Source organism: Lithobates pipiens, unplaced genomic scaffold (genome assembly GCF_037356315.1).
Source record: "Lithobates pipiens isolate NorthernLeopardFrog02 unplaced genomic scaffold, aLitPip1_a1.2 Scaffold_19, whole genome shotgun sequence".
Classification (NCBI taxonomy): domain Eukaryota; kingdom Metazoa; phylum Chordata; class Amphibia; order Anura; family Ranidae; genus Lithobates; species Lithobates pipiens.
Window position 1 is genome coordinate 327,907,606 of NW_027507764.1, and position 25,957 is coordinate 327,933,562.

Genomic DNA, 25,957 nt, shown 5'->3' on the forward strand with positions numbered 1-25,957 from the left:
GTAATGAGAGCACTCAAAGAAGGGAAATAAAAAAGTAGCTATAGTAGAATGAGGTGAAGAAATAGGGAACAGAAGGTAAAGAGAGAGAAAAAAAAAAAGGGATGCACACCAGCTCCGGGGGAACGCCCTCCAGCATCGCACCAGATAAGCCCGTTACCCAGTTACGAGGTCTCTAATCCATGGATCCCACACTCTGTTGAACCAAGCCATTCTATTGGTTAGTATTGCCGATACGCGTTCAGTCACCATTATCCAGGACAATTTTGTTTTAGGTAGGTAAAAAGGTATTATTGGTGACCTCCACGATTTGGCTATGGAGATCCTCACTGACACAAATATGAAAGCTATACGTTTTCTCATTGGCCCCCTCCACAGGGCGTCCCAGCAGTGCATGCAGAGGCGACTTACGGAGGTTCACTTGGGTCAGATTATATATAAAATTGTACGTGCATATCCCACACCGTCGCACCTTTGGGCAAGACCACCATATGTGATACATGGTGCCTTCCGCATTACATCCCCTAAAGCACTGTGGGGACGTCCCAGGAACGAAGGTGGCCACTCGAGCTGGAACCATGTACCACCTCATCACCACCTTATAATTTGCTTCAATCAAAGAAATGTTAAAAGATTTAGATGCACATTGTACTATTTTATTCCACTCTTCCATATTCAAGGTATTGTGCATAGGTAATCTGCTTTCATCTACACTTTGCCCCGATGCAGAAAATGCTTGGAAATGCATTGGGCCCTTTTCCATTCAAGCAATCGAAAAATTATGGTTTCACCCAATTAGGTCAACAGCACATATGACAATATGGGGTAAGTAGAGAGAATATGGTGACACATTAGCATAAATATCAGCCATAATGTTTTATGTATAAGCACTGTTTTTAAAATGTCTTTATGTACAATAAAACTGACAGTGAGCCTTTTAAAATATAGTTTTGCTACTTTGCAGATGCCTGAAAAGTCCTATCTTGTGTATTTCAATAATCTGGGAGATGTGATAGCAACCAAAAAGGCTACTTTGCCAGAAATAAAGAACCTCCATAGGAATATCCCCGATGAGTTCAAAGGGTTCCCTGTAAGGCAGAAAGATCCAAATTAAGGTCCCAGTGAAGCACATAGTGGTTGAATAGGGGGGCTGACATGAGAATCCATGTCGATCAGACATGGTTCATGTGGAGTTGTACCGATACCGGGCATTTGCATGAGTACTCATACAAATGCTCCAATACCTGAAACTGATACCTTTGTGGTGCCATTTAAGCCTATAAAAAATGAATGGGTTCCAATCACACTGCACAGAATTTCCCCACAGTGTGTGTGTGGTCCGGGCACGGCTCCCAAGATTTTACAGAGGCTTCACTGATCCAGATATACTGCTTCTGTGTAGGCATTAGAAGACAATGAGGTGCTGATTGAAGTATTAGAACAAATTAATAAAGAAAAATTATAAACTAGTGAAGAGGAGGTCCATCACCTTTAGAGACTAGCACAAAACGGAGTATTCACAGAATGAGGTGGGGTTATAAGTGAGGCACTTCAGGAGGGCAAGTCATCAAAAGCTTGCCCGTGTCCAATCATATCAAGGTATGCACCTATATATGACCCACTCTGACATACCATGCCAACAGAGTGGCAGTCATGGTGTCCGTGCATACTAAGATTAGTGGTTTCATCTTTTATATTTAGCAAAAATTTTGAATACAGAGACTAGAAAGCATGTCTAGAGATAATCAGCATGCCTCCATGAATTTCATGCAATCCTCTATGAACAAACTAATTTATATGCATTATACTAATGTTGCAAACAGGGGATCAAACAACATGTCTATGTTTATTATCACATGATCTGTAAATTTATTGGCCCTCTGCTAATTCATCAAAATGCACAGACAAATAAAAGATAATTACTGTGAACATAGCCATATGTTCCCTATGGATTGTCTTGGAATGAAAATGAACAGAACTAGATCTATACAACTTGCATTTTATTATTTGTACATGGTTATAGAGGATGCCAATATATAAACCTTAATAGTTTGAAACTAGCTACCTTGCGAATTACACAAATAAAGCAGTGCCCATTTTAAAGCTTAAGTCTTGTTAATTTGTAATTATTTTATGCAGCAGCATGAACATTACTTACCAGTAAGTGTCCACCATGTACATGCATAGTGTAGAAATATTCCCTCTGCCACCACCACATCCTACCCATAGCGCTATTCATCTGCCATTGTGGGGGATAACATCAGTTGTTTTGAGTGAGTGTTGAGTTGTGTCACTCACCATCCCCTTCCACCCATCTAATCGATTCATAGAACTTGTACTATACTTTTCCAGAAAGCAAAGCACTTTATGAATGGATAACGAGCAGATGAACGACAGGATCTACCACCTCCAATAACAAAACTCTTTTCATCTGAAAAAGATTGCTACAAGTTCTATGTATGGAGGAGGCAGGCGGTAGGGGTGGGACACTAGTGCAGCTATTTTACACTTGTAACAGCTGATGTAAACCTCAGCAGTGTTTTGGGGCTGTGGGAGGACCAGGCAGCAATGGGAAGATGATTTTCAGACTAGGCAGCAGCCAATGGCACGTGGGACACACTCCATTACAGATATGTTATGTCCCTGCTGGTGCTCCATAACAAAAAATGTAACCAAACTAGCTTTAAGACCAAAGGGAGCTTTGTTATCCATTTAAAGCAAAACCTTAGGCATAAAATATTTTGCCTAGAATTTTGTAACAGAAACAGTGTGCATGTTTTCAGGAATGAACAAACTATAATAGTACATTTTAGCCAGTGGGATGCAAAATCTGGAGAACAAGCACAGAGGAAACACTGCAGTGCTGATCACATCCCCGAAATGTAGAGAGTTTAGCTCTACAGTATCTATATGCATTTTCATAAACATACTCATATGCTCTAAATGGCAGATACCTGATCTCACATGTCTATAAAGAACGTACACCACCACCCACACATCTTCTGAGGGTAATCAGCAATCGGACATTGTTTTATCCCTAATCAACTGCAGATTTTTTTTTTTTTTAAGCACATGTGCTCTGCATAGGCTAAACAGATTCCCCAAAGGTATCCACTAATGCTTAAGACCACGCTGGAAGGCCCAGGTACCTTTGTTTAGTCAGATTGTGTTTCTGCATTTAATCAAACTCCACTGGTACATTTAACACATAACAAGCAAGATTGCTAGATAGGTCTGTGAATACCAATTGTGTGAGAATGTGGACACAAGTAGTCTAACTTGTGCCTAACACTGGAATACACACTACAGCGGGTTGCCCTCCGTTCGGAGCCACTGTACTAACCATGCAAGTTTAGTCCAGCAATCTCCCCCCGCTGAGCTGTTGTGTTCTGACATTGGCTGAGAGTGATGATTAGGAGTTGGTCAGTTGCTGGCTTTCCAGCATGCGCGTCTGAGAGACCGACATACACACGTGAAGAATGTCCGACGAAAAAAATGTTAGTTTTTTTTTTTTTTGTATGCTAGTCTCATATCGAAAACCAATAGGTTAATAAAGTTACAAAAATTCTCATACGACAAAATACGACTTCGGAAAGAAATGTAATGAGTTGTATTCTTTCATTTTCAATTATGCAGTGTCTTGGTTTTCGTACAAATACTACAGTAATTACACAAAATCTGTTTATTCTATTATTATATGAGAGACTTTTTCAGATAAGTTTGAACTGTTGTGATCAGCTCTCGAAAGCTGTGTACTAATGATCAAATTATCAGACAATCGCTCCAAAAGCAGTATTTTTCATACGATTTTCTTATCGTGTGTACTAGGCATTGCTTGATTTACCTATAAGATGATAAAAGATAATTCACTTGGAACTCACTTACTGCTCACTTATTGTGTTGAAAGAGGCCACTGCTATCAGAGAGTACCATTTCCATAAAGGGGTGAACTTGGTCAGTAACAATGTTTAAGTAGGTGGTACGTGGAGAAAGTAACGTCAACTTGAATGGCAGGACCCAAGGTTTCCAAGCAGAATATTTCCCAAAGCATCACACTGCCTCCCCTGGCTTGCCTTATTCCCACACTGCATCCTGGTATCATCTCTTCACCAGGTAAATGACCTACGGTCACCCAGCTATGTGCATGATGTAAAAGAAAAGACATCAGACCAGGCCACCTTCTTCCATCGCTCGGTGTTCCAGTTCTGATGCTCACATGCCCACTGAAGGTGTTTATGGCTATGAACATAGTTCAGCATGGGCACTCTGACAAGTCTACGGTTATGCAGGCCCCACACACAACAAACAATGACATGTTTTTCTGCTTTCAAAACATCAACTTCAGAGACCACGTGTTCACTTACTGCCTAATATATCCCACCCACATTCAGGTGCCATTGTAACAAGATAATCAATAAATTCACTTTACCTGTCAGTGGTCATGTTATTATGGCAGATTGTTTTATATATAGAATATTAGCATTACATGCAATGCCAAACAGAGTCAACATTATTTTGCATTAGTCATTTGAAAGAAAACTATAGCCCTTTTTTTTGTTAATGTACAAGTCAAATTGATTAGTCTAATAATAATAATCAATGTTATTTATGTATGAACACGGGGGCAACCACAATCAGTCATTGTCTATGCATGCTTTATTTCCAGCTTAATAATGATACACACTTACAATGTATGTCTTAAAAAAAAGTGCAGTGCTAAATAAAATTACCATGTGCAAAACCTTTGAAGTGAACAGAAAATCGAATTGAAATGTTATTCAATCCAAAGATGTCTGTATGTAAAAGTGCAAAATATATTATATTCATAAAGTGAAAAATTCATAAATTGATCACTAAAGTGCTCCTGTGCAAACAATTCATGCATGCCAGTGTCCCACACTGGATAGATCGATCCTCACAGCGCAGTGTTCAGACATTCACTGTGACACCTTCACCATAAATCAGATGAGGGCTCAATTTATGAACTTTGCACTTTATGAATAGAATTTTCTTTGCCCTTTTGCATAAGGACATCTTTGGATTGAATAATATTTTGATTGGATTTTCTGTTCACTTCAAAGGTTTTGCACCATGTCATATATGGTATTTTGCACATGGCAATTTTATTTAGCGCTGCACTTTTAGGACATACATTTTTGATTGACCTGGTATTTAGGCTTTAGTGCCCAGCTGCTGTATTTACTTTTGATAACACACTAGCGCAGATATATAGTAAAATGATACACAATATGGTTGTGTCTCACAATTTCGCAATTCGGTTCTCAGATCAAACTAAACTAAAAACAATGCATGCTATGGGTGACCAAATCTGGCCATATATGGATTGAAATTGGTCTGGTTCAGCAGGGACTGGACGATTGTGATCCATGTATGGGCTAGTTGGTTGTACATAAGTTGACTTGTGTACAACCAGCCTATGTTTTTTTTTTTTTCCCCAAATGATCAGTGCTGCTGGCTATAGCTGGCAACAGGGATTATTGCATTCTAAAGTCTCCCTGCTGTCAGAATAGAATACCACAGCGGGAAGGATTTACCTATCCACCTTGAATGTGTGGTTGGGGGAATTGGCTATTTTTTTTAATTTGACCCGCTGGTTGATCAAAAGAAAAAAAAAGAATCAGGTGTGGCCAGACTGATCCGTACAGTCACATATCAAGATGATGGGTGACTGCAGTGAAATAAAGACATTTCTATAGGTGCTAATAAACAAAAAAGCAGATGTAATATCATATTACAAATATAATAAAGCAAGCAGGTATTCTTGAAAAGTTGCAGCAATAACCAATAATCACTCAATTTATGTGCTCACTGAAAATAAACAGCAGCACCCCTTCAATAAGTAAAACTATAATAGTATGCTTTGATTAGGGACTATCAAGACACAATAAAATCAGCTTGCATTACACTACAATCTCTGATCTTATGTAATGTCTGGAATACTCTTCTTTTACTATAAATCCCTAAAAGTATGTAGCATAACAATTGTGTTTAGCCTCAGATATTGGCTAAATATTTTAAAATATTCTAGAGTTACTGAACAAAATATTAACAAAAAAGTATGAATTCTACAAAACAAAAGGGATGATTAAAAAAAAAAAAAAAAACACCTTCTGAAATTACTTTATAAGGCATTTAAAATGAAAAAAAATAATAATTATCCAGCAATAAAATGATTGCAAAGATAAAAATAGGCAACTATAATAAAATCATTAAAATTAAGATATATAGGATTTTTGAAGCCAAATTTTTGAATAAGTATGTTTAAGCTCAGCTATCAAGGAGGGTCAATGATATAAATTCTCAACACATTAAAAGATAAGACAAACAGTTTTATTCTGTGTGGTAGCCAAACACTAGCAGAACTTATCTGAATATTTATAGTGGTTATTGTTATATTAGCAGTAGAATGAACCAAAGAAGCTTTCAACACAAAAAAATCTCCACAGCAGTTTTCAATAAAGCCTCCTGTCATGGTTTCTTAACATACAGTATATCCCCGAAGGGTTGGTTATGGATGGCAAATTAGCTTCTATACTAGATAGCAGGCACCTCTAGATGACTGCATGCATTTTATCTGACTTTGAAAGTCCCCCTAACTGAAAATTCTGGAGTGATCACAGCTTGCACAGCTGCCATGTAGCCCTGCTATATACACACAACATAAAATGGTCTAGGGCAGGGGTATCCAAACTTTTTTTCAAAGAGGGTCAGATTTGATGACATGAACATGCGTGAGGGCCGACCATTTTGCCTGACATTCTTTGAACCATTAAAATTCGGTCTAAGTGTGTTCATCTGAGCACTAATATACTGCCCAACAAGAATTATCTTGCCTTTGTGGCTGTGTGTGGTAAAGAGATGATCATGGGCGTGTTATATGGATACAGCTTTTTTTTTTTTTTTTTGCCGTATAACACGAACCTTCACTTTAAGAGGGAAGTTTCAGGGGAGAAAAAAAAATTAAATAAAAGAAAAATGTGAAGCAAAATAAGGGTCAGTGCCCATCTGCAGCCTCACAGGTGCCATGAATGCAGCCCCACAATTTCCAGGAATGCAGCGCCCACCATTTCCAGGAATGCAGCGCCCGCCATTTCCAGGAATGCAGCGCCCGCCAGTGCCAGGAATGCAGCGCCCGCCAGTGCCAGGAATGCAGCGCCCGCCAGTGCCAGGAATGCAGCGCCCGCCAGTGCCAGGAATGCAGCGCCCGCCAGTGCCAGGAATGCAGCTCTCGCCATTGCCAGGAATGCAGCGCTCGCCATTGCCAGGAATGCAGCACTCACCATTGCCAGGAATGCAGCACTCGCCATTGCCAGGAATGCAACACTCGCCATTGCCAGGAATGCAGCACTCGCCATTGCCAGGAATGAATGCAGCACTCCCCAGTGCCAGGAATGCAGCACTCACCAGTGCCAGGAATGCAGCACTCACCAGTGTCAGGAATGCAGCACTCACCAGTGTCAGGAATGCAGCACTCACCAGTGCCAGGAATGCAGCACTCACCAGTGCCAGGAATGCAGCACTCACCAGTGCCAGGAATGCAGCACTCACCAGTGCCAGGAATGCAGCACCCACCATTGCCAGGAATGCAGCACCCACCAATGGCATCAGTGCAGCTTGATTGATGCCCATCCATATGCAGCCTTAGAGGGGATAGAGAGGGGGACGGGACGAGCGCCAAAAGATTACATACAAGAACAACTTCTGTTTTCTCTGCGGCCTCTTTAATACAAAGCCGCCTCATATGATGGACAGAACAGTCATCCAATAGGCAGCAGATGAGACAGATGAGACAGGACTTCCTATTACCGAGGCTACCGTGTAAACAGGAAATTCTCCTGTGTTTACCGCACTCGTCCCACCTCCTCCCGGTCCCCTCCAAAGCACTGGCAGCCACCATATATATCTTTTGTGGCTTCGGCACTGGGAGATCGTTGGGTGTCACAAAAGATGGTGGGCAGCAGAGTGGTGTAGTGATTGGCACTCTCACCTAGCAGCAAAAAGGGGTCGCTGGTTAAAATCCTGACCACCTGCCTGGAGTTTGCATGTTCTCCCTGTGCCTGCGTGGGTCTCCTCTGGGTACTCCGGTTTCCTCCCGCACTCTAAAGACATTCTGGCAGGTTAATTGAACCCGGTCTAAATTGACCCTAGTATATATCTATGAATGTGAGCTAGGGATCTTAGATTGTAAGCTCCTTAAGAGCAGGGACTGAAGTGAATGTACAATCTATATGTAAAGCTCTGCGTAAATTGACAGCGCTATATCAGTAACTGAAATAAATATAAATAAATATGTCCAAATAACAAGACGGGCCGTTCAAAACCGGAACTGGCCGGAATTTGGACATGCCTGGTCTAGAAAGCTCTATCATTACATGCAGTATGACCATGTGAGGTGGTGCCATCATAACATAGTTTAGGTGTGGTGTAACTAAAATAGTAAAAAAAAAAAAAAAAAAAAAACAGGAATATACTACAACACAGCTACCTCCTCAAAACTGTTTATTACATATCAAAAAGAGTACAAGTACACATATTGCATCATAGGTCCCATTGCCCAACCCCAGCCCCAAGCTCCCCACAAATGAGATACTCCATGCCACCCTGCGCCACCAAGACCCCCTCCCGTCCAAACACCCAATACCCCACGGGAGCTGGGGAACCTAATATTCCCTACCTAGCCCATTCTGAACTACCCCTAAAGCACCTCTAAAATGTAGAAAAACCACAAAAGTAGGGACCGTCACAGAGCAGTCCCAGCTCCTCAGGAGTACTAAGCCACAATGAGTAATAAAGGAGGTCAATTGTTGGGTAAAGTTCAAGGAATACACCAAAGACCCTAAATGACTGCACTCATATTGAGGGATGATACCCGTTATTATATAGCAATATGCTGCTAAAAAACCCTATCAGATGGTAAGCACTCTTGTATGATACCAGACTAAACATGCATGTCCCACTGGGAGCAATGGCAAATGTGAACATCATCGATGGATGGAGGAGCATGCAACCGTGGTGAAGGCGAGTAACTCCTCAATGGAATAAGCTGTATGCACAGGTAAACTGGTTGCTTTGGGCTGGAATAAGGATATGAAAAGTAGGCTCATCGGCTTTAAGTTGGTTCCATAAAAATGAATATTGAGACACTCTCAAATCATGAATGGATGAGTAAGCTGCAATCAAGCTGTGTGTGCGTAGGTCAATTCCTGCCATAAATGCACTTTAAAATATAGTGAGCTGTGGAACCAATTGTTCAGTCCAACAGACAGGATCATCAGTACATAAGTAGGATGGAAACGTAGCAGTCTATTCCAGTATAATAAAGGTTACCTAGAAAGTCCATAGTGTGTAATGTCTTGGACAATGATGAATACAGCAGTCATGCGGGACCTAAACAGCAGGTATGCCGGAGCAGAGTATGGATATAACAACCTCTCATCTGTTTCCCTGGTCCAGCCTATGCTTTACAACACCACAGCTGATATGACCCACATAGGTCATATCAGCTTTCTGTCAGATTGTGCACCGCGCTCACCCGCGCTCCCGTGGCAAGTTCATGTCCATGATGGGTGGATTTCTACACGTTGTGGGTGGATTTATGGAAACTTGGGGGCAGAATTACATGTCCAGTGCTGCAAAATTTTGTGATGAGTGGATTTCTACATTTCTTGTGGGTGGATTTATGGGCACTTTGGGGCAGTATTAATGCTTTGTATTAAACTGTAGTACGCTATGGAAGTTTCCATCGTTTCATCTATATCCTATGTCTAACCATCCGGGAAGAAGCTTTCTTGACTATTGCCATCCAGCTTCTACATGTGAGCAGGCACAATCCTGCACAAGCTCATATGACTTTATTTTTAATTAAAAAAGTCATGGGTATTTGGTAAGCAGATCATTCACCTACCACTGTAGGGTGTATTGATCACTTGGTGAAGGAATATCCACCCTTTACATATAAGATTCCACTTATATTGAGATCATCATCTTTCTCTGCCATCCAATTGTGGCTATGTTTCACTTTGCATTTGGGACCTTTTTATATTATCACTGTGGTTTTATATTTTGTGTGTTACCACTTATGTTTTACACAGTTAAATTTTCTACATTTACTATTATATGTAGCATCTTGAGTTTTGTTTTCTTTGAGATTTAGCTAATGGTGCATCACTAGTCTCTAACTATTAGTTTCAAGTCACTAGCGCCCCCTATTATCAATATTGTGAAATAAGCGATAATGAAAAGTCTGTGCTTCACCAACACTGGTGTGAGAAGAAGCACTCAAACAGCAATTTGCTGTGCGTTCTTTCACACTGATGTTGCTTCCAGTACGCCTGGTTCCTGTCTTGAGTGGTGGAACGCAAGCCGAGAATCAGGGAAATGGTGTGCTTTACCCTACTAGTGAGCTGTACATGCCAGTGCTAGCCTATAGCACCAACAAATGTAAGTGAAAATTTCAGGCTACATTTTTGGAAAATCTGTACAAACTATAGTGCGCTATGTCATTCTACTCTGCTTCCTTTGAGCATCTGTCCACATAAGAATTGAAAGGTCTAGCAGCTGATATCGGACAAGCCACAGACCATCCCTCTCTGATGCTGTTTACCTTTCCATATATGTGATATCTCTGCAATTGTTGATTTAGCAAACTGCAGTTTGGTGAGTGTTTCTTCTCACATGAGAGTTGGTGAAGCACAGACTTTTTATTATCATTTATTTCACACTATTGAATATTTCTCATGAGGTTATATGGATTTGTTCTTCTCTTTTGTTATTGATTCATGAGATGTTGAATTAGTGCCATCCTTTTATCTATTTTTTTTTTTTTTTTTGATATGTTAATGGATACTTAGTTCACTTGGAAAAGGGGAAGCTTTTTCCATATTGTAGCACAAACTGAGGTTGGCGCCATCATTTATTAAATACATATCACACATGAGGTTTTGTACAGATATATATACACATACATAGAGTATCTCACAAAAGTGAGTACATCCCTCACATTGTTTTAAATATTTTACTGGATCTTTTCATGTGACAACACTGAAGAAATGACACTTTGCTACAATGTAAAGCAGTGAGTGTGAGCAGTGAGCAGGCTTGTATAACAGTGTAAATTTGCTGTCCCTCAAAATAACTCAACACAGCCATTAATGTCTAAACCGCTGGCAACAAAAGTAAGTACACCCCAAAGTGAAAATGTTCAAATTGGACACAATTAGTCAGTCATTTTCACTCACCAGTGTCATGTGACTCGTTAGTGTTGCAGGGTCTCAGGTGTGAAAGGGGAGCATGTGTGTTAAATTTGGTGTTATTGCCCTCACTCTCTCATACAGGTTACTGGAAGTTCAACATGGCACCTCATGGCAAAGAACTTTCCGAAGAAATTAAAAAAGATTATTGTTGCTTTACATAAAGATGGCCTAGGCTATAAGAAGATTGGCAAGACCCTGAATCTGAGCTGCAGCACAGTGGCCAAGACCATACATCGGTTTAACAGGGCAGGTTCCACTCAGAACAGGCCTCGCCATGGTTGACCAAAGAAGTTGAGTGCACATGCTCAGCATCATATGCAGAAATGGTCTTTGGGAAATCAATGTATGAGTGCTGCAGAGGTTGAAGGGGTGGGGGGGTCAGCCTGTCAGTGCTCAGTCCATACACTGCACACTGTATCAAATTGGTCTGCATGGTTGTTGTCCCTGAAGGAAGCCTCTTCTACAGATAATGCACAAGAAAGCCCGCAGTTTGCTGAAGACAAGCAGACTTAGGCCATGGATTACTGGAACCATGACCTGTGGTCTGATGAGACCAAGATAAACGTATTTGGTTCAGATGGTGTCAAGCGTGTGTGGTGGCAACCAGGTGAAAAGTACAAAAACAAGTGTGCCTTGCTTACAATCAAGCGTGGTGGTGGAAGTGTCATGGTCTGGGGCTGCATGTGTGCTGCCGGCACTGCGGAGCTACAGATCATTGAGGGAACCACGAATGCCAACATGTACTGTGACATACTTAAGTAGAGCATGATCCCCTCCTTTCGGAGACTGAGCTGCAACATACCTCCAAGATGACCACTGCCTTGCTAAAGAAGCTGAGGGTAAAGGTGATGGACTGACTAATCATGTCTCCAGACGTAAACCCTTTTGAAAATCTGTGGGGAATCCTCAAATGGAAGGTGGATGACTGCAAGGTCTCCAACATCCACCAGCTCCGTGAAGTCATCATGGAGAAGTGGAAGAGGACTCCAGTGGCAACCTATGAAGCCCTGGTGAACTCCATGCCCAAGAGGGTTAAGGCAGTGCTGGAAAATAATGATGGGCCACACAAAATATTAACACTTAGGGCCCAATTTTGACATTTTCACTTAGGGATGTACTCACTTTTGTTGCCAGCGGTTTAGACATTAATAGCTGTGTGTTGAGTTATTTTGAGGGGATAGCAATTCACACTGTTATACAAGCTGTACGCTCACTACTTTTCATTGTAGTAAAGTGTCATTTCTTCAGTGTTCTCACATGAAAAGATATAATAAAATATTTACAAAGATGTGAGGGGTGTACTCGCTTTTGTGCGATACAGTGTGTGTGTGTGTGTGTGTGTGTGTGTGTGTGTGTGTGTGTGTATATATATATTATATATATATAAACCTCATATAAAAAAAAAGGATGGAAGAGGACGCATGTAAAAATGAGAATGTGTGAAATCATGTATATAATCAGAGAGGAAATCAGGAAAATTAAGAGGACTCAGCCTTATCAGCCCAAAACAAACACGGATTGTATAAGTTCACTTGGTTCCATTGGGATGTTTTTACATTCTCAACTCAAGGACAGGCTCTACAGTTTGGAGGAGACTCAGAGCAATAATAGGTCTCACTCTTGTCCTATTGTCCTACCTGTGTGGCCTCCACCCCATATCCCTACCCACCCCCCCCCTTAATTCCCTCATTATTCTCCTTTTTTTTTTTTTAGAAACCTCTCACTGATACCCCCCTGCTAATGTTACTTGCTCCCCATGTAATACCTAAACCTGTAACCTTAAATTTTAGGTTGGATACCTCCTAACCCCCTCTGACTTAAGTTGGTTTGACACTTAAGGGTTTGCAGGTACTCTAATCTTCTTAAAAATGGTGCTTCCTCTATGCATGTTTATCACTGGAATAAGTGCATCCAAGCTACCACCCCCTGTTCAATGCCTAGTGAGCCTCAAGAACACAGCACTCAGCCAGTGTCTGCAAACCTCCATATAATCCATGCAAAAATGGGAGAAAAGCTGGTGCCTTGGAAGTCAGCTAAAACATTGTTTTATTATAGCATGTGAACAACAGTCAAAACAGCCAACGCTTTTCGGCCATGAGGCTTTAATTATGTTTATCACTCATTGTATCACAACCACTATCCAGTGGTATATAAAGTGCATCCAGAAATTATTCACAATGCTTGACTTTTTCCACATTTTATGATGTTACAGCCTTATTCCAAAATAGATTAAATTCATTATTTTCCCTTAACAATTCAACAAACAATATCCCATAATGGGAATGTGAACAAAGTTTGTTTGAAATGTTTGCAAAAAAAAAAAACAATGTGCTTAAGTATTTACAGCCTTTGCTATGACACTTAAAATTGAGCTCACTTGCATCCTTGAGATAATTCTACTACTTGATTGGAGTCCAGCTGTGGTAAATTCAGTTGCTTGGACATGATTTGGAAAGACACACATGTCTATATAAGGTCCCACAGTTAACAGTGCATGTCAGAGCACAAACCAAGCCATGAAGTCCAAGGTCCAAGGAATTGCCTGTAGACCTCCGATACAGTATTGTATTGAGACATCGATCTGGGGAAGGATACCGAAAAATTTCTGCAGCAATGAAGGTCCCAATGAGCACAGTGGCCCCCATCATCTGTAAATGGAAGAAGTCTGAAACTCGCAGGACTCTTCCTAGAGCGGGTCATCCCGCCAAATTGAGCGATCGGGGGGAGGTGACCAAGAACCTGATGGTCACTCTGACAGAGCTGCAGTATTTCTCCATGGAGAGAGGAGAACCTCTTCTTTCGTGTTGTCATTATGGGGTATTGTTTGTAGAAATTTGAGGAAAATAATGAATTTAATCCATTTTGGAATAAGGCTGTATTTTAATCCATTTTGGAATAAGGCTGTAACATAGCAAAAAGTGGAAAAAGTGAAGCGCTGTGAATACTTTCCGGGCGCACTGTATTTAGCAATTACCTGTTTAACTTGTATGAGAAAAACTTAATAAATAACTTATTAAAAAAAATAAAAATAAATAGCATGTTGTTCAAAGAATACTTTTAAGGTAAAATACATGCATTCTAGCCGGAAATACAATAAATGCTAATTGAAAACATATTATAGTTATCTCTTTACTAACTATCTTGAGCACTTATGAAGTGGCAAGGTAATTTGATGCTTTATAAAGTATACTTACACTTGTGAGGGGTAAATGGGAGAACATAGAAAATCCCTCAAAGATGTATTCATGATCATCATACTCTATGACAGTAGGTCGATCAGTCTAAAACAAAGAAAAACACTTGATTATGATGTGGCCCTTTGGTGATATTTTAATTATCATTTCTCAAGGTGTCTACAAAGTTACTTGTTGCCAGCAAGCTTTCAGAAAACAGGCAGGAAGTTGTAAAACATGTTAATCAGTCGTTTGTAGTTCACTATTTACAACAATAATGCATCCAATAAAAAGTTTTGGGCTTCTTTCCAGGTGATGTGGATGTCCAGACGCTGGGCCAAGGATCAAAAGAATGCAGTAAATGATAGACACTTTCTCTAATGCAGAGCGTGTCTGCTGCCAGCATCTGTCTCAGGGCAGCAGAAAGGTTAATTAAGGAGCAGCAGCAGAAAAATAAAATGTTGTCCACAAATTCTAATTTCGCTTTAACCTGCTCTCTATATATCAACAAACCATTAGCAGGGATTGGTGAATAAATTAGCACTGAAACAAAACCCAGAGATAATTGGGAAGGTTCATTTTAGCTGCCAATTTGCAGGCATCACACAAATCAACAACAAAAAAATAAGATTGCGGGGAGGAAGGCATCAATCTTTTTTTATGCCCATTCAAGAAACCTGTTAAATCCTCAATTGAAAGTGGAGAATTTACCTCCCTTGATGCATGCAAAAATACTTTGTGTGGCTCGTAACTCACAATGGCTTGGTACATCACAAGTACATGTCTAGAGGAAATGCCTTTCATACTGCATCAGCAAATAAATAAAACTCTGTAGCCATCGAGATGCTGTAACTCCTGGGTCTTGATATCCGGGGGAAAGAAGTTGAAACATCCATTAAATTGTAAAAATCTCAATCTTTTAAAACACCAACGTCAGTCATAGTCACCAGTTTACATTCAAAGATCAGATCAAATCAAAACGTTTTGCAGAGTTGCAGAAATGGGCATACAAGTTACATTAAATAGGAAGTAAAGTCTTCCTTTTTAATTGTACCTACAGGTAGGCCTATAATAAGTCTTACCTGGAGGTCCTGTAAATATCTCCTAAACGTGTATAGTTTAGGAGATATTTACTGTATATGCTGCCCCTGACATCATCGGCACATGCGCACTGTTCCTTCAGACCCCTGTGCCGTGGCCGGTCTTACAACCTCTTCAATCTCAAGTTTTATTCTCTGACTTTCAAAGATATATCAGTATGGTATAATGTATCAGATTATCCATGAGCCAAACTTTCTCTGCTAATGTGCTTTGTACAGTATCTCACAGAATTGAGTACACCCCTCACATTTTTGTAAATATTTTATTATATATTATCATGTGACAAGACTGAAGAAATTACACTTTGCAAATGTACACTGTTATACAAGCTGTGCACTCCCTACTTTACATTGTAGCAAAGTGTCATTTCTTCAGTGTTGTCACATGAAAAGATATAATAAAATATTTACGAAAACGTGAGAGGTGTACTTACTTTTGTGAGATATTGTATGTCAATTAAATAGAAAGTAAACTTTGACAAAAACATTTGTCCATATTTTCAGAATGTTGGTCACCTTTTTCTGTGTCCCAGCTGTCCCAATGATAGTGGGGCAGAAAACGGGAAGTTATGGTAAATTTCTCCTTGTGACATCCAATTACTAAAATTACTTGCTCTGGTGTCATGGAGGAAAGAAAAATAAATAAAAATACAATGTTTTAAAGGGCCCCTATACCTCTGCCCAAACGTGAATAAAATGTTTTAACTGGAGTTGGGCTTTAACACCTCTAGCATCTTAACCACTTACAAACCGGAAGATTTGGCTGCCTAATGACCAGGCCATTTTTTTTGCGATACATCGCTGCGTAAATTTAACTGACAATTGCACGGCCATGCGATGCTGTACCCAAACAAAATTGACGTCCTTTTTTCCCCACTAATAGAGCTTTCTTTTGGTGGTATTTTTTACTTTTTGCTAAAATAAATATCCCCAAAAATGTTTTTTAAAAAACAAATTTCTTCCTCAGTTTAGGCCCCCCTTCTACATATTTTTGGTAAAAAAAAAAAAAAAATCACAATAAGCATATATTGATTGGTTTGCGCAAAAGTTATAGTGTCTACAACTAGGGGAAGGATTTATGGCATTTTTATTATTATTATATTTTTTCTAGTAATGGCGGTGATCTGTGATTTTTAGCGGTACTGCGTCATTGTGGCAGACAGATTGGACACTTTTGACAAATTTTTGGGACCATTGACATTCATACAGCCATCGGTGCTATAAAAATGCACTGTTAACTGTGTATTTTTTTTTTTTTTTTACATTTCTTCAGATACTTCCTGGTTTCTATGCCTAGGCCAGGGATCTCCAAACCACGGCCCTCCAGCTATTGAGGATCCACTACACATCCCATGAGGCATTGTAAAACGCTGACATTCACAGACATGACTAAGCATGATGACAATTGTAGTTCTTGAACAACTGTAGGGCCACAGTTTAGAGACCCTGGCCTAGGGAAATGATGTCATACATCCCAGAAGTATGGGGGGGGGGTGGTTCTCAGCTAAGTACACCTTCCTGTCTACATGCCTAAGCTAAGGGTGGATGGATTACAGGAGGTAAAAGCCCCATGAGACATCTGCCCTTACCTTAGATGGCCAGAGCCAGAAATGCTAGAGGGGTGGTTTTTAAAGTAATTTCTCAGCAAAATAAAGCATGGAAACATGGATGGATGGGTGAGTTTGCTTTGAATATTAAAAAATGAATTGAATAGCATTTTTGACTTGTGGAGTTCTACTTTAAAACCTAAATTTAGGTAAAAATAAAAGAAACGGAAGGGATGTTACTTACATTTAAAGTACTTGTAAAGGCAGAAGGTTTTGTATCTTTATGCATTCTATGCATTAAGATAAAAAGCCTTTTGTGCACAGCTCCTCTCAGCCCCTCTAATACTTACCGGAGGACCCTCTAGATTTAGCATTGTTGTAAGAATATCTCAGCTGCCCGGGATTCCCCTCCTCATTGGCTGAGACAGCAGCGTTGCGCCATTGGCTCCTGCTGTTGTCAAAGTCAGTCAGCCAATGAGAGAAAGGGGGGGGTATGGCTTGGTCGTGGCTCTTTGACAGAGGCAGGGCTGCTATGAGGTAAAGACCTGTCACACCTGCCACTCAGACACAGATAAAACAGTGCAGAACAAGGCACAGGTAATAGAAAAAAAGGAAAGCTACAGGAAGGCCATGAGCAATACCAATATCTAATCCTTTGATCTCTGGCTGCTTTATTTGGGTTTGGTTTTCTAAAGTTCAGTTTCCTCGGCTTAACCCATGCAGTCAAGCAATTTTTTTTTTTTTAGCAGTTAGCAGGGGACACCTGCATTTTAACACCAAAAAAATGTATATATATTTTTTTTTTAAGTATTGGATATGCACCCCTTAAAGTAAACCCCCCTATCGTTTTCAGCCAAGAAAACTACCATCTTTGCCTTGTTTAATCTACAACTGCCATGATGCTGCACATGTGATCAGTTATGACACCAGCCATTGGATGGCTTGACAGTTTAGTTGAGCCCACAACCAATGAGAGCGTTACACACGTGCTGGAAATTAAACTGTTTTATGGATGGGTTTATTTCGGCTTTAAAGCGGAGGTCCACCCTAAAGCGGAACTTCCGCTCATTGGAGCCCTCCTCCCCTCCGGTGCCACAATTGGCACCTTTCAGGGGGGAGGGGGGTGCAGATACCTGTACAGTACAGGTATTTACACCCACTTCCGGCATAGATATCCGCGACTCACGCATGCGCAGTAGGGAACCGGGAAGTGATGCCGCAAGGCTCCACTTCCTGATTCCCATACCCAAGATGGCGGCGGCAGCACCCGAGAGCCGATCGGCTTCGGGTGCCGACATCGCGGGCGCGCTGGGCGGGTAAGTGTCCTTATTTTAAAAGTCAGCAGCTGCAGTATTTGTAGTTGCTGACTTTAAATAAAAAAAATAAAAAACTGCGGAACTCCCGCCTTTAACAAAGCATTAAATCATAGGTTACTGCCTTCATCACAGTCCAATCCATATTAACTGATGCAACGCTTTGTCACTTCATCATAGAGCTGTACATTTTGCTTATATTTTAGAATGTATCAATGAATACAAAAGTACAGCTTTATTCATGTTCTATCTGTCTTAAAGTGGAGGTCCAGATGAAAAAAAAATACACTTTTTTTTTTTTTTAAAGTTAGCAGCTACAAATACTGTAGCTGCTGACTTTAAATAAGCACACTTACCTGTTAGGGTGCCTGCGATTTTGGCCACCCGAGTGCCAATCTGTCCATCAGATTGGGTCCCGACGTCACCATTCAAACTAAAGGAAACAGGCAATGGTTGCATGTACGAGTCGTGCTGCGCTTTATGAATGGCCGACTGTGTTCTGGGACAAACACAGTTCCCAGAACACAGCACGCCCCATTTCCCAGAAGACAAAGTGAGCAGAAGAATGAAGATTGCCGCAAAGTAGGAAGTGGCAGATTAGGATGATCTGCCTAGCAACAGCCATTTCTGGTAAGTAAAAAAAAAATTTTTCAATTTTTTTTCTGATTTTTAGGATAATTTTTATGTTTTTTTTTAGGGTGGACCTGCGCTTTGAAATTAGTCTCCTCCACTTCCATGTACTAAGGTTTAATTTAAGTTTTATATGTATATTAAAATGGAATAAAACCCTAAACCAAAAATGTAATACAATGTGGCTTATCAATAATTACATATGGTGGCTGCATTTCTTGTGTATTTTAATTTTTTATTTTTTTTTTCCCTCTGTTTTCACCTGGTGACCTGGCCAGGAACCTATCAATATTATGCCCCGTACACACGATCGAAAATTCCGCCAACAAAAGTCTGATGTGAGCTTTTGGTCGGAAATTCCGACTGTGTGTGTGTTCCATCGGACTTTTGCTGGCGGAATTCCCGCCAGCCAAATATTGAGAGCGGGTCCTCAATTTTTCGGTCAGGAAAAAGTTCCGATCGGAAATTCTGATCATCTGTACAAAAATTCCTACGCATGCTCGGAAACAATTTGATGCATGCAAGTTCATTTTCACAGCTCGTCGTAGTGTTGCACGTCACTGCGTTCTTGACAGTCGAACGTTCAGAGAACTTTTGTGTGACCGTGTGTATGCAAGCCAATCTTGAGCGGAATTCCGTCGGAAAAACCATACATGTTTTTCCCAATGGAAAATCCGCTCACGTGTACAGGGTACTAGAGTACTCCTACTCTGGATGAAGGAGCACAGGGGCATCTTTGGACATCAACATTGGTAATCTGGCGGGAGGGAAGTGTTGGATGTACAGATTTGGATTAAACTAACAATTTAAGTCAAACTCCAGCTATCACTTTATAAGCAGTTACAGCTTCTTTTTTTTTTCTCCCTTGAGAAAAATGTTTTACAAAAATAAATAAAAGCTGACCATTGTAAGCAACCCTTTCAGTCGCAAATGGTTTGCATCATCCCTGTAACTGCTACATTTGCAAAAGAGCTTGTTCTTTTACTGGCCAGATCACTGGGTGCAAACAAAGGAAAGAATCACAACAAAAAAAAAAGAAAACAAATACAGCCGCCACATCTAAGAACTGCTAAGCTGAAATATGATAATGTTTGCTTTTGGGTTTAACCACTTTGCATCCAGGCCAATTCTGACATTTCTCTCCTACATGTAAAATTCATAATTTTTTTGCTATAAAATTACATAGAACCCCCAAACATTGTATATTTTTTTTTAGCAAAAACCCTAGAGAATACAATGGCGGTTGTTGCAACTTTTTATCTGGCACGGTATTTGCGTAGCTATTTTTCTAACACGTTTTTTACCGAAAAAAAAACAGTTTCATGCTTAAAAAAACAAAACAGTAATGTTAGCCCAATTTTTTTGCATAATGTGATAGATGAAGATACGCCGAGTAAATAGATACCCAACATGTCACGCTTCAAAATTGCATGCGCTCGTGAAATGGCGCCAAACTTTGGTATTTAAAAATCCCCATAGGCGACGCTTATTTTACTGGTTACATGTTTTGCGTTACAGAGAAGGTCTAGTGCTATAATTATTGCTCTCCCTCTAACGTTCGCAGCGATAGCTCACATGTGTGGTTTGCACACCGTTTTCATATGTGGGCGGGACTTGTGCATGCGTTCGCTTCTGTGTACGAGCTCACTGGGACAGGGGCGCTTTATTTTTATTTTTTTTATTGTTCGTTTTACTTTTATTTTTTTAGTTTGACACTTAAAAAAAATTAAAAATTGATTACTTTTATTCCTATTACAAGGAATGTAAACATCCCTTGTAATAGAAATATGGCACGATCGGACATATTTACAGTGAGATATGGGGTCAATAAGACCCCATATCTCACCTCTAGGCTGGGAAGCCTAAAATAAAAAAAAAAAAAAAAACGATCCTGGCTTCCTAGCCAAATCGACGCCGATATTTTGAATGCACGTCATAACATCGCGCCCGGCCTCCGAACAATCATAGAGACTCTGGGGACAATCTGGTCTGCCGGAAATCTCTATGGTATTATCCAAGGGCAGGCTGATCCTGTGACCGACTGACCGATGGAAGCGGTGAGTCGGTAGAAGCACCGGAGGGCGGCGGGAGGGGGGTGTGCCCTCCCGCCAGAACGATCAAGCGGCGGAACAGCCGCTATGATCGTTCTTATGGTGCAGGGAATCGCCGACTGAAAACGCTGATATCTGAATGATGTCTGTGGCCTCAGGCATCATTCAGATATACCCCCGGAAAGTCAAGGACGTCCCTGGACGTACCTTGGGCAGGAAGTGGTTAAGAACGCTTTAATCTCCTCTGCTTCCATGTACAAAGGCATTCTGAGTAAATCTGCCACAGTGTTGCCAATCTAATAAATAGAGATTGCAATATAGAGGAGAGAGCTCATTGATATCTAATCACTCTTGCACTATCCAATCACAACTGTGTTGCTTTGACTGCAGGGTAGAAAAGTAAATAGCCAGGAACAGGGCATGGCACCTTGCAGTGATGCCTTGATTAAAAGACTGAATAACCGGAGTTTCTAATTTTCTGGCAGATGAGAGTGTTCACATAACAGTATGGGAATGGGAATCGCATAACAGTCTCGGATGGGTATGTAGCAATTTATCTAATCTTACACTGTCACTACATAATGGGTACAGCTAATTAAAATTACTCAATCAATTGTCTTTCCTGAATTATTCCTTATCAGTTTTGCACTCTCTCGCTTTAGGGCTTTGACTCTTATTTGCAATGATCTTCCCAGGTTGCAGCTCCTGTACTGTACAGCCAGAATGGCTGCTGAATGTGGGTGAAAAAATCTGACGCATCAAGCTGGCTGAAGCAGCGATAAAGGACTGCATTTCCCAATGATCCAAGCAATGATGTATTTATGTGGTTATAGTACTTCCTTCATCACTTATCAATTTATCATTATCGATTCAGGAAAACCTGTTGACAGCTGCAATGTAAATTAATGAGTCATAGCAAATGAGGCTTTATCAGATAAAGCAAGCATATTACATTTCTATTTAGATTCCTCTTATGCGGTCAATCAAATATTTTAGTGTAAAAGGGCAGTAACATTTTAATCACTAGCCGACCTGATCACGCAGATATACTGTGGGAGGTCGACTCTCCTGGGCATATCGCCGTACCTGCGCAGGCGCATTTGCGGGCGAGCGCGCTGCTTGCTGCAGGTGGACTCAATGTCAGCCGGCGGCCCGTGATTGCCTTGTACACAGGCAGAATGGGGAACTGTCTATGTAAACAAGGCATACCAGTGATCAGGAACCGTGATCTTTGTCATGTCCCTGGTAGCCCACCCCTCCCACACAGTTAGAACACGCCTAGGAAACACATTTAACCCCTTGATCGCCCCCTGTTAACCCCTTACCTGCCAGTGTAATTTTTTACATTGATCAGTGCATTTTTATAGCACTGATCAATGTAATAATGTCATTGGTCCCCAAAAAATTTCATTTGGGGTCAGATTTGTCTGCCGCAATGTTGCAGTCCTGCTAAATATCGCAGATCACCACCACTATCAGTAAAAAAAAAAAAAAAAAGTCCCTAAATGTATCCTGTAGTTTGTAGACGCAATAACTTTTGCGCAAACCAATCAATATACACTTATTGCGGGTTTTTTTGTTTTTTTTTTACCAAAATATGTAGAAGAATATGTATCGGCCTAAACTAAATTTGTTTTTGTTTATATTTTTTTTCTGGATATGTATTATTGTTTATAGCGCAAAAAATAAAAACTGCAGAGATTATCAAAAGAAAGCTCTATTTGCGGGGGGGAGATGCAAAATTTTGTTTGGGTACAATGTCCCATGACTGCGCAATTGTCAGTTAAAGTGACAGTGACAGTGTCGTACTGCAAAAAATTGCCTGGTCTTTAAGGGGGCAAATCCTTCTGAGGCTGAAGTGGTTAAAGAATTCCTTTCATTAGTCATAAAATGCTGATGTACAGAAGATTACTAAAGGCTAGTACAAAGAAAGGTCAAAGTACTTTTTAAAAAAAATATTTATAGAGGAGGACCTGTTCCATGCTTTTTTAACGTGCCCCAGGATTAAACATTTCTGGAAATCCATAGTACATTATGCTACCACATACCTGGTAAACTTTATTTATAGTTAAATTATCCTATATTTCTCGCATTGAATGGGTGGTGGCCTCATAAGGAATTACAGGTTCAATTTTTCTTCCACAGAAATCTCTCATTCAAACCTTGCCCAAAGGAATTCAACAATTTATAAAGTGAGAGTAAACTTTGATCTCTTGCTTTTACCTATAGGTAAGCCTATAACAAGGCTTACCTATAGTGTAAAATATCTCCTAAACTTGCACCGTTTAGGAGATATGTACTGTGCATACAGCCAGTGACATCCCTTGCACATGCACTCTGAAAGAACGGCCACCCGTGCTGTTTCTTCAGACTCCTGTGCCGTGGGGTGTCTTCCACGAGAATGCACATTAGTGACGTTGTTGTGGCTCCAGCCAGTCAGAACCGGAGTCCGCAGACCCAGAAGAAAGATGGGTGAAGATAAGAGCGCCTGCATCGCCGACATCTAGGTGCTGAAAGAGCTTTGTTTTAAAGTAAGTCCTACTAGTCCGACCGCCATCCATTCAAATATTCCTTAAAGTATAAATTCACCTTTACAGAAAAATGACCTTACACTGGACCCCCTTCCCAATCTCCCTGGTCCTGCTGTATTGTAGTCCCACGATCCTGCTCTATCAGGGACATGAACATCACTTCACCGGTCTGAGGATTTGAAATCCCCACAGCTTAATCTCCTTTCCATACCTCTCAGCGTGTATGGAGAAGAGGCATTCTAATTGGTCAGCAACTTCACACGGATGGCGCTGACCAATCAGAATCCATCTAGGCCGTCTTGTTAGCACCTCAAAGAGAGGAAAGAAAGCCAGGATGATTTAAAATCCCCGGACCGGTGAAGCAGTGTTCCGGGTTCCTGACTCAGCAGGACTGGGAGACTAAAGTACAGCAGATTTTCTGGGAAGGTGAATTTACATTTTAATGTACACCACTAGACCCAGCACTGCTAGGTCTCTCTCAGCTTATACCAACATACTGTATAAGCTTTTCAGGGGCAGACAGTTTTTGAAGGTCTGTTCCAGCTATGTAATGTGCCTGTTTTTTTTTTTTTTTTCTAAAGTCCTGTGAGATGGTAACGTTTACAATGCGCTTTGGTTCCTCAGAACCCCCTGAAGAAGTGTGTGTCTAGAGTCAGGTTGGACAGTGAATGGGCAAAGTAAAGTAAATACACAAGCGTATATATGCTACACACATTTTTTAAGACAAACTAGAATCAGCTATACCAACAAAAACACAGAAGGTACTTACTAAGAAATTGGTTGGCGGGGATACAGTGATCCTGTAGTGAAAGAGACGTCCTGCATTGTTTGTCATGGGACGGCATGACTTGATTGACTAGAAAACAGGAGAAGAAAAAGATTTTAACAAATTGCATTAGATAGGTATTACTTCACACTATAGAAACAGTTCAGAAGCTGTGCTTGGGTGTCCCTATAGCAAGCTGCTTGCTGCGAGGGCACTCAACAGGAGGGAGGGAACAGGAGCACAGAAGAGGGACCTGAGAAGAGGGGGATCCATCCTGCTCTGTGCAAATCCACTGCACAGAGGTGGTAAGTTTATCAAATTTATTATTTTCATAGGGGAAAAAAAAGAGACTTTACAATCACTTTAATTCTACACGTCACATGTAAAATCTGGCTGAAATGGATTATTGAGTTCCTTCCAGGCTGGCTAGGATTTTTCCGGGATCCTCGCCAACATGTTTCAGGGGTTGTGGACTAGAAGGTACCATGTTCCATGTCTGGTGGTCCTGTCCGCGCATCCGCTCTTTTTGGCGGAAAGTCTTTCGCACGGCCAGCTCCCTGACGGGAGTCACTATTACCCCAGTGAGGCACTATTCAACCATATAATCCCGGAACTACCCAAAGTTTCTCAGACGTTGGTGTTTTTTATTTTTCTGGGGGCCAAAATCACAATAGCCAAGGCCTGGAAGAAACATGATGTTTCCTTTAAGATGTTTAGAACAAAGGTCACATGGATTATGGTGCAAGAACAAGTGGTGGCTAAACTGAACGACAAAACAGAGATTTCTGGCGGTCTGGGAGCCATGGGCCACGATGTGTAATATTTCCCTTATACCTGGGGTGCAACCTGGTAGTCTGGCCTCCCGGGGCCATTAGCACTGGAAAAGCATATTCTGCTCTCTCTCCCCCTCACACGTTTTCCTTCTTTCCTCCTTTGACACCTCCCTTGGTGCAGTGTGATGCTACCCTATTGGGTTGATTTGCGAGACAGCAGACACAGTACAGGCAAGTTAGTTGCTCTAGTTGTTCACCGGCATCTCGGGCTGTGCAACTCTAGTGGGACGGGGTAGGAGTTACCTGGTGGGAGTAGGCAGCTCCAGCCCCTGGTCAGCAGCAGGATCCCAATTGGGGGGCCAGGGGGTCTGGGGCCCGTGTACTTTAGCCGGGCGTGTTCTCATTAGAGGAGTAGATTAAATGACACGGTTACACGACTTTAACCACTTCCCACCCGGCCAATGCACATATACGGCCGGGTGGGAGCCGTCTACTTCTGATAGGACGTTCAGGAACGTCCTTCAGAAGGAGCGGGATCGCGCACGCGCGATCCCGATGTGCTCGAGTCACCTGGACACGGCGCATCTCAGATCAGCAGGAGGGCTCTGTGATTGGCCCTCCTGATCACATGACGGCCGTGTCCAATCACGGCCGCCATGTGATGTAAACAAACAGCCGGTTGCTAGGCAATCGGCTCCTCCTCTCCTCAAGACAGAAGTCATTGCTGAGGAGAGGAGAGCAGATCGCTGCAGCCGGCTGATGATCAGTGAGTATGAGCTGTTTTTTACAGCTTTTTACTCACT

The 25,957-nt window shown here is 41.2% G+C and overlaps 1 protein-coding gene across 1 annotated transcript in view; it reads right to left on the reverse strand.

Moving 5' to 3' along the window:
* Positions 1–25,957, reverse strand: part of DROSHA (drosha ribonuclease III) — a 579,282-nt gene that overhangs the window by 388,245 nt on the left and 165,080 nt on the right. The window contains exons 8-9 of the mRNA XM_077492043.1: positions 24,385–24,471; positions 14,465–14,551 (exon numbers count right to left, since the gene is read on the reverse strand). Of these exons, the coding sequence (XP_077348169.1) occupies positions 14,465–14,551; positions 24,385–24,471 (174 nt within the window). The remainder of the gene's footprint in view (positions 1–14,464; positions 14,552–24,384; positions 24,472–25,957) is intronic.